The sequence below is a fragment of the Choloepus didactylus genome, chromosome 3 (assembly GCF_015220235.1).
Source record: "Choloepus didactylus isolate mChoDid1 chromosome 3, mChoDid1.pri, whole genome shotgun sequence".
Classification (NCBI taxonomy): domain Eukaryota; kingdom Metazoa; phylum Chordata; class Mammalia; order Pilosa; family Megalonychidae; genus Choloepus; species Choloepus didactylus.
This window is the reverse complement of record NC_051309.1, coordinates 3,195,625-3,209,567: the sequence shown is the minus strand read 5'-3', so window position 1 is coordinate 3,209,567 and position 13,943 is coordinate 3,195,625. Positions and strand designations below refer to the sequence as shown.

Below are 13,943 nucleotides of genomic sequence, written 5' to 3'. Positions count from 1 at the left end.
TTCTTGCTCAGGCTGAGAGACTCCGAAGGATGCTGGGAAAGGAGGAGGATGAAAGTGCCAAGAAACCAAAGCACATGTCAGCGGATGACCTGAACGATGGCTTCACCCTCGAGAAGGATGACAGGCGTCTCCTTTCTTACAGAGTAAGATGCGCGCCTTTGCTTCCTTTCCTTCATTTTTAAGGTACAGGAGCCTGATGTGGGTGAGTCCTTGAATGCGTTTCTCCCAGATGGTTTGTTGTCACTTAGTGGTCAGCACCCAGCATTTTTGTTTCTAAGTAAAGGGTTGTGTGTGTGACTTTGTCAGCACTGATGTTGAGGGCACCAAGTCAGAGACATCTGAGTATTTTTGAGTAAAATAATTGATTTTTTAAAAATCAGAACATTTTTTAATTTCTGAATCTGAAAGTCCATACCTACTTCCCTTCTTAGGGGGCATCTTCAGGGCTCAGGGCAGGAAAGTGGAAGCTGGCCAGGTGTTTCAAGCAGAAAAGGATACAAGACAGAAAGCTGGGTACTCACAAAAATATTGGGGTGTCTGGAGGAGCTGAAGTCGGGTCACCCGCAGGTGTGTCGGTCCCACCCCTTGAGGTGCAGCCCAAATGTGGGAAGCACTGCCATCCTGAGTTGTCTCAGCCCCAAAGCCAGTGACTAGGGCCAGGGGCAGCGTAGTGGGGCGGGACACACAGCAGCCACAGCCACTCTCGGCCTCCCAAGTCTTACGCTTGTGCCACCCGCTGGCAAAACCCACACCTTGCCCCCACAGTCCTGGTGAGGGCTGTCTGGGACAGTGGTTCCCAGGCTCTTGGCCCCTGCAGCACAGGATGGTGGCGAAGTGGGGCAGGGGAGGGGGGAGGCCCAGCACCAGAGACAGATGTAGCACGGGTCCGTGCTCCTCACACTCAAGCACACGGTCACTGGAATTGTGTGTGCACACTCTTTTGAGGTTCACATTGTACCTCTGCTCTGTGCAGTGATGTGCTAGGGTTTCCATTGTCCATTTCTAGGATGGGAAGATGAACCTAGAGGAAGATGTCCAGGAAGAGGAAAGCAAGGAACCCAGTGATGACGGGAGTGAAGACTCAAGCGGGGAGGAGCCAGAGGGGGGCTCGGAGGGCAGTGGTCCAGACGGCCACTCGGACCTGGAGTCTGACGTGGAGAGCGAGGAAGAAAATGAGGGACCAGAGAAGAAGCAACCTCAGGCTCCTGGTAAAAGACTCCCAAGTGACGATCAGAAAGCTGGAAGAGCTGCCAGGGCCGAGCTGCCCTACGTATTTGCAGGTAGACAAAGCTCTGGCTTTCCCTAGGTTTCTGGAGCCGCTCCGTGACCTGTGATAAAGCGTGTACTGGGTCAGCCTACCTCCTGGGTGTTGCTGCGTGCTATGGCCAGCAGGTGTGTGGGGTGCTTCCGAGCACGCTGGCACCTCCCCGTCGCCCAGGCCTGTGGCTGTGTGGTGGGCGCAGGGCTTCTCCCTGGGCTCAACAGTCTTGGGCTGGGAAGCGGCCAGCAGGCCTGGCAGGGTTGATGGGTTCTGTTGTGGGACCATAGGAGCCCGACGAGGGCAGACTCACCCCTGTCTGCGGAAGGTTATGATGCTCGGTTCATCATCAGGCCTGGGTGTGCCAGCAGCTGCCGCCTGTGCCAGGGCAGCGCCTTGGGGATGAAGGAGTCGGCTGCACGAGGGCTGCCCAGACCTGGGCGCTGTTTCTTTTTGTTTTGTTTTAAACATTTTATTTTGAAATGCATTCGTATTTATAGGACAACTAAAAAAATAATCACACCCCATTTAGAGAACTCCAACACAGCCCTATTCCCCCAGATGTCCAGACCCTCCAATTTTAACATTTAGCCACATTCGCTGTATCATTCTGTCTATTCATCTGTCCATCTATCTTTCTGCTTTCTGTCAATCCATTTTGAGTATGGGTTGTATATACTGTGCTCCCTAAACACTTAATACTGCTGTGTGTGTTTCCTGAGAACAGGGATATTCATTTACGTAACTACCCTAAGCGTAGTTATCAAGTTCAAGAAATTGAACGTTGATATAAAGGTTAGTCTATATTCCAGTTTTCTCATATGTCCCAATATTGTCCCTTTGAGCCTTTTCTCCTCCTTTGCTAGATCCCATCCAGGATCATTTATTGACCTTAACTGTCATCGTCTCTATAATTGCTCTCTTTTTTTTTTTTTTTAATTCTGGGAACATATGTACAACATAAACTTTCCCGTCTCAGCCCCTCCCAAGCACAGCCTTCAGTGGGATTTGTCACAGTCACCGTCTATTACTACAGCTTTCCTGTCTCCCCAGGCAGAGCCCTGCACCCATTACGCTTTAACTCCTACTCCCTCCACCCTGGCCCTGGCAATCTGTGCTCTGATTTCTGCCTCTGTGACCTTGTGTATATTCTCTGGTATTTTCTTTGTAGTTCCCATGGAGCTTAAATGTAACATCCTAAATCTGTAACAATCTCATTTGCTTTGATACCAACTTAACTTCAGTAGCGTACACCAGCTACATTCCCACGCCCTCCGTCCCCCCACCTTCGCCTCGCCCTTGTCACACGTTACGTGTTTATGCATCATGAGTCTAAACCACTGATTTCTCAGTACGTTCGATGCACTTGCCTTTCAGATCCTGTAGGAGGTATGACGTGAGCTGGGCACTCTTGGTGGCCAGATAGGGCCTTATGTAGAGTAGAACGTGTCGTTTCGTCTGATACATAAAGATCATCCAGTTGTAGCAAGCAAGCCTGAATCGCCGTGTGACCTGGGATTCTTTCCAGAGAGAATAAACTAGCAGTGCAGCTGGCCCCTAGGGAGTGCCTCGCTGGGTTACTGCTGCGGGAGGCGACCCTGCTGGGCTGTGTGGCTCAGCGCCCGATGTGGGCTTCACGCTTGTTCTGGGCCAGCCAGGAGCTGACCCAGCTCAGCGCTCTGCAACTAGGATCCCCACCTGCTGGGACATCAGAGCTAGCCGGTTCCTTATGAGGGAGAGGCTGGGACCATTTCTTTGTTAAGATTATTCTCGGGGACACTGTTGCTTAGTTCATTCAAACTTGAAAATCGTCAGGACAAGCTAGAAAAAACAGTTTAAGTGTATTTGTGTTAATTATAATATTGCATAAAGGAACTCACATATTGTCACAAAATATTACAACAAATTTAACAAGGTAGCAGGATACGAGATCAGTGCACATTATGGAATCCAAAAGTTAAATGAAGAAAATTGCTTTCAAGATAACAAAAAAGAGAAAAAAAAGCCTAGGAAATAAATTATCCTCTTTATAATAAAAGAAGTAATTTTATTTATATTGCCTTTAGTTTTTACCTTTATTATCAGAAATCTGATTGCATCATGTTTTAGTGTCATTAACGGTAGGATGTGGTTTGTGTTTTTGACAGTTCCTGAATCCTACGAGGAACTAAAATCCTTACTAACAGGAAGATCGATGGAGGAGCAGCTTTTGGTGGTGGAGAGAATTCAAAAATGCAACCATCCAAGTCTCTCAGTGGGGAACAAAGCGAAGTTAGAAGTATGCTGGCGTGCTGCCCGTCGAGGGTTAGCCGTGTGGACCCCACCCTAGTCCGGGGTCCTGCAAACCTCACCCACGGGACCCAGCTGTCCTTGCTTGTCCAGAATGGCAGCTTCCGGGGCGAGCACTGAGTTTGAGGCGTTCTTGACCCCTCCAGGCCTCCCCCGGGGCAGACTGCAGTTGGGGTTTCCCTCACAGAGCTTTGAGGGGCAAGGCCGTTCTTCTTCTCCTTCGAGAACGCAGATTTCCCTTACCCACCCCTCGTGCTCAGCAGGGTGGCGGTGGTGTCTGCTCTGTCTGAGGAGACACCCACTGTGGCCCTGTGCCGCCCACGTGTCCTCAGAGGGTTGTCTGCTTGCCACTGAGCTCCGCTTTCCGTTTCTTGTGCCTCCAGAGACTGTTTGGTTTCCTGTTGGAATATGTGGGCGATTTAGCCACAAGTGACCCACCAGACCTCAGAGTCATTGATAAGTTGGTTGTGTAAGTAAAAACTGGGACCATTTTTATTCTGTTTAGAGTCATAAAAATACATCTGAGTGATGAGCTGGACAGAACGGCCAGCTCGGCGGCCCGACCGTGACCTTGGGAGCAGGCTGCTCCACCAGGCCCCAGCCGCCGTGGTTTTCCTGGCAGCGTCACATCTGAGCGTTATTAACACAAACACATTCCAACCACAGGCAAGCCGTTTATAGGCCCAGAGAGCTCATGTTCAGTTTCGTTTACCACGAAATGTCCTGCTCTACTCGGGAGGGTTGCGGAGGGTTGCTCCAAGAACCTGCCCCCAGTCCACACCTCGGTGACCTGGAGGGCTCCCCTGCAGGTGAGGAGAGGCTGCAGGGATGCACATCCCTCCCCGCCCAGGACGGCCTGGGACGCAGCCCAGAAGCTCCGGTACAGTGTGGCCACAGATCGGTTCCAGCCCACAATGCTGCTGGCCGAAGGGGCCTGGGGGCGGCTGGGAGTCGGTCTGTGGGAGAATGCCACCCAGGGCGCCACTCTGGGACCTGCTTCCTGCTGCTGACTGGGACCATGGGCAGGGTCCTTGTAGTTCCTCATTGCTAAAGCAAATAGCAATGGGTTGGCTTAAACGGGAATTTTTTGGCTCATGGTTTTGAGGCTGGGAGAAGTCCAGAATCCAGGTGTCATCAAGGCGATGCTTTCTCCCCGGAGGCTGCAGCTGCCCCGATCCTTGGCGCTTGGCTTTTCTGCTACATTGCAGTGCGCATGGCTGTTTCCAATGGGTCCGCTCCCACAGGAATGGATTAGGTTTAAGAACATGCTTTTCTGGGGTACAGAGAGCTCTAAACCACCACAGTCCTGAACCTCTGTCACCTACGGTTGGACCTGAGCGGGGTCTAGTGCCCGTGTCAGCTTTGGTGAGCCCGCGGTGGGTCCTGCCCTCCGTCTTGGCTTCTGCACATGCAAAAAGGTGCTGTTGCAGAAGCACTTGCCTCCTGGTCTGGTGCGGGATGATGGGGATAACGAGCAGAGCACCCTGGAGCTGCCGGCCACACCCGGCAAGTGGAGCAGGCACCCACAGTGTTGTTACACAGGTAGCTGCTAATACCACCGCCAGATTCGTAGGAAAGGGCAAAGATGGTACAGATTATTACAGACCACTATTAGAAACACCCCCAGGGCCCAGGAAGGCCTGCCAGGTCCCAATCTGATTCTCCCTGTGTTTAGTGACCTCACAGGAAAGTGGTGCACAGGAAGAGGGTGGCTTTTTTGTTGTTTTTCTATCTACAGTCATTCTCTCCTGATTTATGTTTCTGATTAACAGGCAGTTATATAATCTTTGCCAGATGTTTCCTGAATCTGCAAGCAACTCCATAAAATTTGTCCTCAGAGACGCCATGCACGAAATGGAGGAAACGGTGGAAACCAGGGGCCGCGTGGCGTTTCCCGGCTTGGATGTGGTAAGCGGCAGCTGTGTCCAGTGAGAGCGGTCGCTGCACCCACTGACACTCCTGGAAGTCAGGTTCTGTTTGCAGCCCGGGAAGGGCTGGGGGTCGGAGCACACTCCCACGGGCCCTCGGGGTCGCAGCGCTGCAGTGCTTCCGCGGTGAGCTGCAGAGCAGAGTTGGCCGGACCTGGGGGCGCTGCGCGTGGGGCAGTCACCAAGCGGTGTCTGTGGGGAAGGAGGCTCTGCTCTGACTCCACGTGGACGGGGCCCTGCTTGGGCTTCAGGCAGAGGTTTCAAGGCTCGGCTTGTGGACCGGTTGTGATTGGCCTTGTTTTCTGTTTACTCACTAAGAGGCATTCAAACTACTCTGGGATTTTAGAAGCTTAACGATGGAGGATTTGTGCTAATGGTTTTCATAGACTCCCAAACACCTGACCCAAGCTGGTGTCTAAACCGCTGCTGATCACTTTCTTTCCTCTTGCGCCTCAGCCCAGCGTCCTTGTCATGTGTCCTCCTAGGTGACCAGCGAGTGCTGGGACCTGTTAGGTGTCAGGTGCTGTTCTGCCCTCCTGAGCGGGTTCTCCCCGGGGGTCACTGATCGTGGGTCCCTCTCTGGTGAAGCAAGAAACAGGCGCGGTGTCAGGCACAGGCCTCAGGTGCGCTCGGGCTGCGTCCGGCCCCTCTGCAACATGGGACAGCAGCTCGCTCCCCACACCTCCTTCTCCTTAGAGCCCCAGATGGGGCGGGGCCGGAGGGCACCCTGGAAGGCCCTCTGAGGTCCCTGGTGGGTGCTGGGGTCTGTTCCAGCACTAGAAAGTAAAACAGGGTGCCCGGGTGTGTGCCCTACGCTTCTAAACCCATATGGACCAAAGTCTTAGTTTCCGTGCCTCAGGGACCCCTTGGTGCCTGGATGGGGAGAGGATTCCAGAGACCCTGCAGGGCCCAGTCCATGAAGCAGCCGTTTGGGCGTCTCGTGTGAGTGTAGCTTGAGGCGTGCACCTGCCTCCACGAGAGCAGCTTAGCAGCATCACCTGTGACTAAAGAGATCTGGGAACAGTGTGGAGGCAGCTCTGAGTGGCAGAGGCGGCCCAGCCCCCCGGCTCCTCCATCCCCTGGCCCCTGGGGCTCTGAGTCTCGTGTTTAGACGGCAGCCACGCGAGCTGCTGATCTCTGTGGAGAATTCCACAGGCAGCACAGCCTGGTCCAGTAGAGTTTCGTGGTGAGGTCTGTAGAGCCCCTCGCCTTCAGCACCCTGCCCTGCCTGGCACGGGCGGATCAGCCCAGCCTCAGCCTCAGTGTACAGACACATATTGAGCTTTATTGTGGCGGAAGCTGCCTTCTGCCAAGGCAGGGACGGCTCCTTCCGGTAGCCCATGTGGCTGCAGCAGCAGCAGCTCTTTCCACATCTGCGACGCTGAGGGAGGTAAGCGGGGTCCGTGCAGAGGCCGGGTCCTGGTGGGGGGCTCGAGGGCTGTGCATGGGCCAGATGGCTGCGTGCCCTGCTTCCTGGCCACTGTGTGATGAAGACGATGCCAGGATTTCTTTCCCTTGGGCTTCCAGCCAGAGCAGAGCTGCAGTGTTGGGCCCCGAGTGCCTCCAGCTGCCTTCTCCCGAGCAGGGGCAGAGGGCAGGTGTCCCCTGCCCCCTGGGGCCCCGTGAGTCTGATGTCACAGGGCTGTGGGCAGCAACAAGGCTCATAAACCCACTAGGTCAGGGTGGCACCGTCGTGTTTCTGGTCAGGAATCCACTGAGCAAGGCCACACGCGCCTGAGGAGTCCGGCCTTGTGTGGGATGTGTGTGTGCAGGGTGGGTGACCGGGCCAGGCCGGGTGATGGGGCCGCGAGTAACCAGGAGCCTTGAGCTCCAGATGCTTCTCCCATGCCTCAGAGACTCACAGGCCTGCGTGCTGTTGGGCCTTTTGTCAAGACAGTGTTTTAAACTTTGTTACTGGACAAAGGTGGTGGTTCTCTGCGTGATGCGCTCAAGTGAACAAGTCCTGAGACACTGGCGTTTCAAGGAGAGAGAGTTTATTGCTGGGTGTGAAGCAGGAGAGCAGACGGCCCATCAGCCCAAAATCTGTCTCTCTGAACTGCAGTGATTGTGTTAGTTTTATAGCATCAAAAGATGGGCAGGTTTTAGGATGATGAGCACGGTGGCCCCAGATGATGTGATTAGAGGTGATCTAATTATTGAGCATGTGCTGATTGACTACATGAGGAAAAGGGGGCCTTTGATTACAGGCATGATTTTTAGTATCATGAGGTACAGGTCACTTACAGGCTTATAGTCTAAGCTCCTGTGCATGTCAGGCGGCCCATTTTGGTTAGATGCAGCCTCAGTTATCAAGATAACTTTGGACTTGGGGTGGTTAGTTCTGGGCTGACCCAGAACCTTCATCAATAAACATTTGGGGCTGTCTTTAGTGATAAGACTCTTAAGTTGAAAAACCAGATAAAATGGGTACAAGTGAGGGTCAATCACAAGGTTTTTAGTATCATGAGGGCACAAGATAAAGGCTGTTCAATCGTTATCGGAGATCAGGGAGCTGGAGTGTGGTTCAGAGATTTCCGGTATCTCTCTCTGTCTGCTCCGATACACTAGAAAGTAGAAAGGAACATCTATGTAATGGGTCTCACCATCAGCCCTTACATCCTGACTTTTCAGTTACAGCTTCAGGTTACCTTTTTCATCTCCGTGGTGACTTTCTTTGCAGCTCCTCTATTTGAAACTCACGGGCATGTTCTTTCCGACCTCGGACTTCCGGCACCCCGTCGCCACCCCTGCGCTGGTGTGCATGAGCCAGCTGCTCACCAAGGTGAGGCCTTGCTCCCCAGCACTCCCCAGAGCCCGTCTTGGCCGGGGTCTCCGCGTGCTGCCGGGCGGGCACCCGCTCACCCAAGGTTTTGGGGAGGCTGGCGTGGGGTGGCACAGAAGCCACTCCGGAGGATGTGCTCTGAGCGCATGGCGTCCCACGCCCGGCCCGGGCCAGGGGCTGGCTTAGCTGCCCCTGACCGCACAGTGTGGCCCCAGAACAGCTTTCTAGCTAGTGCGACAGGGTCGAGTCTCATAGGAGTTTGTCCCCCTTTTGGCTTAGAAAACTCCAGTAGCAGTTTTGCCTTGTCGAGGCGTATGGCTGGTGCGTGTTTGTGGCAGCAGTCATCCCTGCATATCAACAGAACTTTAAAGCTCACGTAGACCTCAAATCTCATTCTGTTCCCCGACACACCCGTGAGTGAAGGTGGCACCCTCAGGAAGGGTGCACAGGGCCCAGGGAAGCACATGCCCGCCGCGAGCTCTGCCCCGGAGTGTGGTTCCAGAAGGCTCACCGTCCCGTGTGCTCCTTTGCCAGTGCCCCGTCCTGTCCCTTCAAGACGTGCTGAAAGGGCTGTTTGTGTGCTGCATGTTCCTGGAGTACGTGTCCCTGTCGCAGAGATTTGTACCTGAACTTATCAATTTTCTTCTTGGGATTCTTTACATGGCAACTCCAAACAAGCAAAGTCGTGGTGAGTGGATTTCAGGAAGCTTTTTTCAGATATAGTATACATTGTAATTTTCTAAAGGATTTTTTTAAAAAGTAATTCATGTTCATTGTAGAAAAGTCTGGAATGTGGAAAAGTTAAAAAAAAGAAAAAAGTCAAAAAAAAAAGCCAACCCTAAGGTCCTGCCGCCAGGGTGATGTGTCCACGTCCACATTTGGAAAAGTTGGGGTCACACCTGCCCGCGCTGCCTGGGGCCCGTGTGGTGCTGAGCACGTGGACGGTGGGTGGTGGGAGCGGCGGAGACAGGCCGTGAGCGGATGCCCTGCAAGGCCGAGCCTGGCTCCGCGAGAGGGAGGGCTGTCGCTCGTCTCGGCAGCTGTCTCACCAGTGACGTGCTCATCTAACAAGGCTGTGGTAATTTGGGGGTAAATAAAATATGTTCTGTCTTTTCCATTTTACTCTTTTTAACGTGGCAAGAGCATTTTAAATGCCACGCGTGGCTTGCGTTGTCTCTAGTGGACAGTGCTGCTGGGCGTAGCTCCTGCCGCGTGAGGAATTTCACAAGGAGCGGGCAGTATTCTCACAAGAACGAGTTTCGTGCTTGTTGCTCTTCTGTGTGGCGGCCCTCCCCGAGCAGCTGCCCGTGAGCCTCCCGTGTGTGCTGAGCACCCGCAGGCGCCAGTGAGGGTGGACCCCAAGACAGGCATTGCCCGTCCCCAAGTGCCCAGGCCACACCCCGACTCAGGGCTTCCAAGCTGCTGCCCGCCCGTCTGCCCTGTCTGCACCCCCTGCGTGTCGCCCCTCGCTTCTGGCTACCACGTCCCCAGCACTGAGCTCTTCCCACTGGCCAGGTGTAAGCGTCGAGGCACCCCGTTGTGCAGCGGGGTCCCTGCCCATGAAAGCTCAGAACCCTGCGAGGGACCAGTGGGTGCCTGTTCGCAGGCAAACTTCATAAAGGCCTAGAGCTGGGGCGCCCTTCCCCCACCGGAGCCCAGGAACACCCCCGGTCCTCTCTGTCCCCATTGTGCTCTCTCAGGTTACACGCTGGTGCACCCCTTCCGAGCTCATGGAAAGAACTCCCAGCTGCTCTGCGTGTCCGATCGGGAGGACGTGGCCACTTGGCAGAGGAGAGGCCTCCCCCTCCCGCAGGTGAATGGACTGAGAGCCCCGAGCAGGACGGAGGCGAACCACACCAGGTACCCACTGGGGCGCTGGGGAACCTGGGGACCTGCAGGTCTGCGGAGCCTGTGGCACTGGGGGGCCGGGGGGCCGAGCTCCCCCAGACCTCAGAAAGCAGCTGTGAGTGCACAGGAGGCAGGCCCCGCGGGGCACATCCAGCCCAAGGCACAGAAGAGACGGCTGGTGGTTTTCATTTACTGGCAGAAACGTCCTTGTTTTTGGCTCATTTGTTGCCCATGACCCTTTGGTTTTACGTCGTGTTAAAGCCTTTCAGAGGCTTGTTGGTCTGGTGGCTATTTTCTTCTGTGGGAAAAAAACACCACATTTCCCAATAATGCGTCCGTTATTTGCAAAATACCTCTGCTCGATTTCGTAGCTGGCAGAGCAGGGCCCTTTCCGGTGGCTGCTGCGCTCGCCCACGCCGTCTGGGAGCGTGCCGGCATTCACATTGGCGCCCGGCACTTTTATTTCCCCGAGTTATGTGCTGGAGATTGTGGTTTTTGCCGAGGCTGTTGGTTCTGCTGGTGACCGAGATGGGAGGGGGGTGCCCCCGGCCTCCCCCGCCTCACCCTGCCCCCCCCCCACAGGCTGTCCTGCCTGGCGGTGGCCCTGGACCTGGTGAAGCACTGTGTGCGCCTGTACAGCGCCCTGCCGTCCTTCCCCGCCATCGTGAGGCCCATCCGAGCCCTGCTGACTGAGCCCTGGGCGGACGGCGGGTACCCCCGCGAGCTGGAGGTGAGGCCGCCCTGCCCTGGGGTCAGGGGGAGCAGGTGCGCTGTGTCGCCAAGGTTGCTGTGTAGAAGCTGAGGGCACCGCCTCTGAGGACATTATAAACCTGAGTGGGAGGTAAAATCACGACAGTGAAAAAACAGCGAAAAGTGTTTTTAATGATGCTGTTTGATTTATCATCTAGTGGGAGGGCTTTTGGACTGAATCAGAAACACCGACTCTGGATCCCAGCTTTTATCCAAGAAATTGTTCAATGCCCCTCAGGAGGCTGCCCGGGAAGGCCCCCTGTCCTCCCGGCCATCCCCCCACCCCACCCCCTGCCAAGCCTCTGCCCGCAGCCAGGCAGAGAGGGCCTGGGCCGCACAGGGCGCCGTGCTGCAGCAGGGACAGGCCTGCCTCTGGGGACAGGTGCAGCGAGCTGCACAAGGCACCTGGGAGGACAGGTGTCAGGCACAGGTGCTCCCACGTGTGCATTTGAAACGAGAGTTCTTGACTCCACCCAGCCCATCCCCCAATCCTTCCGCTTCCTTCCCTGCTCTCACCAGCCGCTGTCCCCTGCACCTGGTCTTCTAACTGGTCTCCCACCTCCCCCGTGCCCTAAAGCCCATTCCCCACAGCAGCCGTGGGGGTCTATTAAAGCAGACAGTGGCAGTGTCGCGGCTGTGCCCCAAACCTTCCAGCGCCCTCTGGGCACCCCCGCACCCAGCCTCTCCGGCCTCCTTGCCCGGCCTCAGTGCAGAAGCCCACCCCTCTGCCCAGAACGCTCTCTCCAGAGACCCCGAGGCTCCTCTCCTCCCTCCCTCAGCAGGCCAGGCCTTCCCTGCGGCCCACATGGCGCTGCCTGTGCCCCTCCCCACGGTGCGGGCCCTGCCCCTCCAGGACATGCGCCTGCAAGGACAGGGCCTCCGCCCCGTCTTCCCACACCAGGGACCCACCTGTGCTGTCGGAGGCCTCGGAGCCTGGGAACCTGCCTCCCAGCTCCCCGTCGGTGTCGTGGGGGGTGCGGCTGCAGCTCATGCGTAATTTGAAAAGCAGAGCAGGATCTCTCTTGCAGAGCACGGTGGGACCAAGGGGTGGCCCCGAGCTGCCCATGCCCTCGTGTGTCATCTCTGGGCGCTCGCTCTGAGCAGAAGGCTGAGGGGTGCAGGCCGCTGTGGGCACCAAATGGGGTGGCTGTGCCCTGCAGCCTGGGGGCCCCTATACAGCCTGTGCAGACAAGGGGGCAGACCAGCCTCAGTGGGCTGCTGTCCCGGAAGCTTCCTTGGGAGCCCCTCAAGAGTGGCCCTTCACTTTCTGGTCATTTGGGGTGAAAACAAGGCTGGAGTCCCAAGAGGGCTATCAGGGTAGGAGACGGTGGAGCCCCGTGTCTCATTCACTGCCCCAAGCTCAAGGTCCCCACACGGCCCGTCTCACGCGAGGTGTGCAGGTGCCCCCACGGGGAAGAGGCCGTCCCTCCTCCCCGCCTTCCTTCCCCATCAGCAAAACTTCCGGGAAAAGGACTCCACGCACACTTCCTGGATGCTAAAAGCACAGAGGCCATCCCTGCTGGCCGAGTGAAATGCTCCGAACCTGTCATGCTGGGTCCTGCCAGCAGGGTAGCGGGCAGAGACCCTGCGGCTGGGCCAGGCCTCTGAGCTCGTCCCTTCTGCACCACACAAGGGTGCCGGGGGTGGCAGGCTGCAGAGGGCCACTGGGCTTGGCTTGTCCTTCAGGGCCCGCAGCTGACAGGCACGTCCTGGGGTCCCTCTCTCCACATTGCTCAGGAGCTGCGCCAGAGCATACTGACGGCCATAGACGAGCAGAAACACCTCTACCAGCCGTTGGTCTGTGAGAGGAGCAAACCGACGCCCCTGAAGCTCTTCACCCCCAGACTCGTGAAAGTGTGAGCAGCGGTGCTCCCCAGGGGGTCGGGACATGGGTCGCGGGAATGGGGTGGAAGCGACAGTCTGGCCTCCTGGCCAAGGCCTTGCAGAAGGGGCTCTGTTTGTTTGCAGGGCCTTCCAGTGACCCGGCGGTGGGAGCCACCCGGAGCCAGGTGTCTTTGGCATGAGCTTAGAGCCCCTGGGCCTCCCGGGGGAGGGGCTGCCTGACCCAGGACTGCCGGGCCCCTTTGACGTCGGTTTCCCCATCTCAGCCTCGAGTTTGGAAGGAAACAAGGAAGCACTAAGGAGGAGCAAGAGAGGAGAAGGCTGATCCACAAACATAAGCACGAATTTAAAGGGGCTGTTCGGGAGATCCGCAAGGACAACCAGTTCCTGGCCAGGATGCAGCTCTCGGAGATCAGGGAGCGGTGAGCGGCCGTGCCCAGGGCGTGGCGGGCGAGCTGGCAGGGCCACGGCGCCTGCCGGGGAGAGTCCTGGCGAGTGGCTGGGGGCAGGGGGCTGCCGCCGCCGGGATCCCCAGCCCCAGCCGCCTTGGTGGGTGGCTGAGTGGGGGGGGGGCTGAGGGGGCGTGCGGCTTCCTCCCGCCCCCCTTCCTGTCTCCTCCTTGTGGCGGTGAGTTGCTGTTGGGCCCCGTGTGGACAGCCTGCGGATGCCTTCCCCGGGGGGTGTGACACAGCCCAATTCCTGCTTCTGCTTTCTATGCTTCAGGGACACGGAAAGAAAGCGCCAGGTGAAGCAGCTCTTCAACAGCCTGGCCACGCAGGAAGGCGAGTGGAAAGCCCTGAAGAGGAAAAGGTTCAGAAAGTAGACTGTTCTGTGGACGAGCCCAGAAGATGGTGCACACAGAGAGGAACTGGGGCTTGGGGTTGCCACTGCGGGTTCCTGAGCCTCAGCTCCCGTTTGGAGCCGAACTCCTCCCCCGATGCCACAGATGGACTCCGGGCCCTCCCAGAGAGCCGCGTGCGGGCGCCGGCCCATGGCGTCTGCTTGACCAGAGCAGATGGGACGTTTGCCTCGTGTAGAATTCAGGACGTTCCTTCATCTGTTCTATAAATTATGTTTCCAATTAAAAACAAAGCAGGTTTGCCAAACTGGAAATCACAGATGAAAAATCCCCATAATCCCTCTGCCCTGATAGGCAGAAGGCTCCCCGCGGCCCGGCCCGAGGGGAACAGGTGTCCTTGAGCCGAGCTGCACCCCACACGCTGCCGCGGCCGCTCCTGGTCTCACC

At 56.6% G+C, this 13,943-nt stretch overlaps 1 protein-coding gene across 1 annotated transcript in view; it reads left to right on the top strand.

Moving 5' to 3' along the window:
- NOP14 (NOP14 nucleolar protein) overlaps positions 1–13,803 on the top strand; it is a 32,605-nt gene extending 18,802 nt beyond the window's left edge. Inside the window, exons 7-18 of the mRNA XM_037829298.1 lie at positions 12–143; positions 1,007–1,280; positions 3,406–3,536; positions 3,931–4,016; positions 5,320–5,455; positions 8,156–8,257; positions 8,792–8,945; positions 9,958–10,117; positions 10,688–10,835; positions 12,593–12,711; positions 12,964–13,119; positions 13,421–13,803. Of these exons, the coding sequence (XP_037685226.1) occupies positions 12–143; positions 1,007–1,280; positions 3,406–3,536; positions 3,931–4,016; positions 5,320–5,455; positions 8,156–8,257; positions 8,792–8,945; positions 9,958–10,117; positions 10,688–10,835; positions 12,593–12,711; positions 12,964–13,119; positions 13,421–13,520 (1,698 nt within the window). The 3' untranslated portion in view covers positions 13,521–13,803. The remainder of the gene's footprint in view (positions 1–11; positions 144–1,006; positions 1,281–3,405; positions 3,537–3,930; positions 4,017–5,319; positions 5,456–8,155; positions 8,258–8,791; positions 8,946–9,957; positions 10,118–10,687; positions 10,836–12,592; positions 12,712–12,963; positions 13,120–13,420) is intronic.
- Positions 13,804–13,943: the final 140 nt, after the last annotated feature.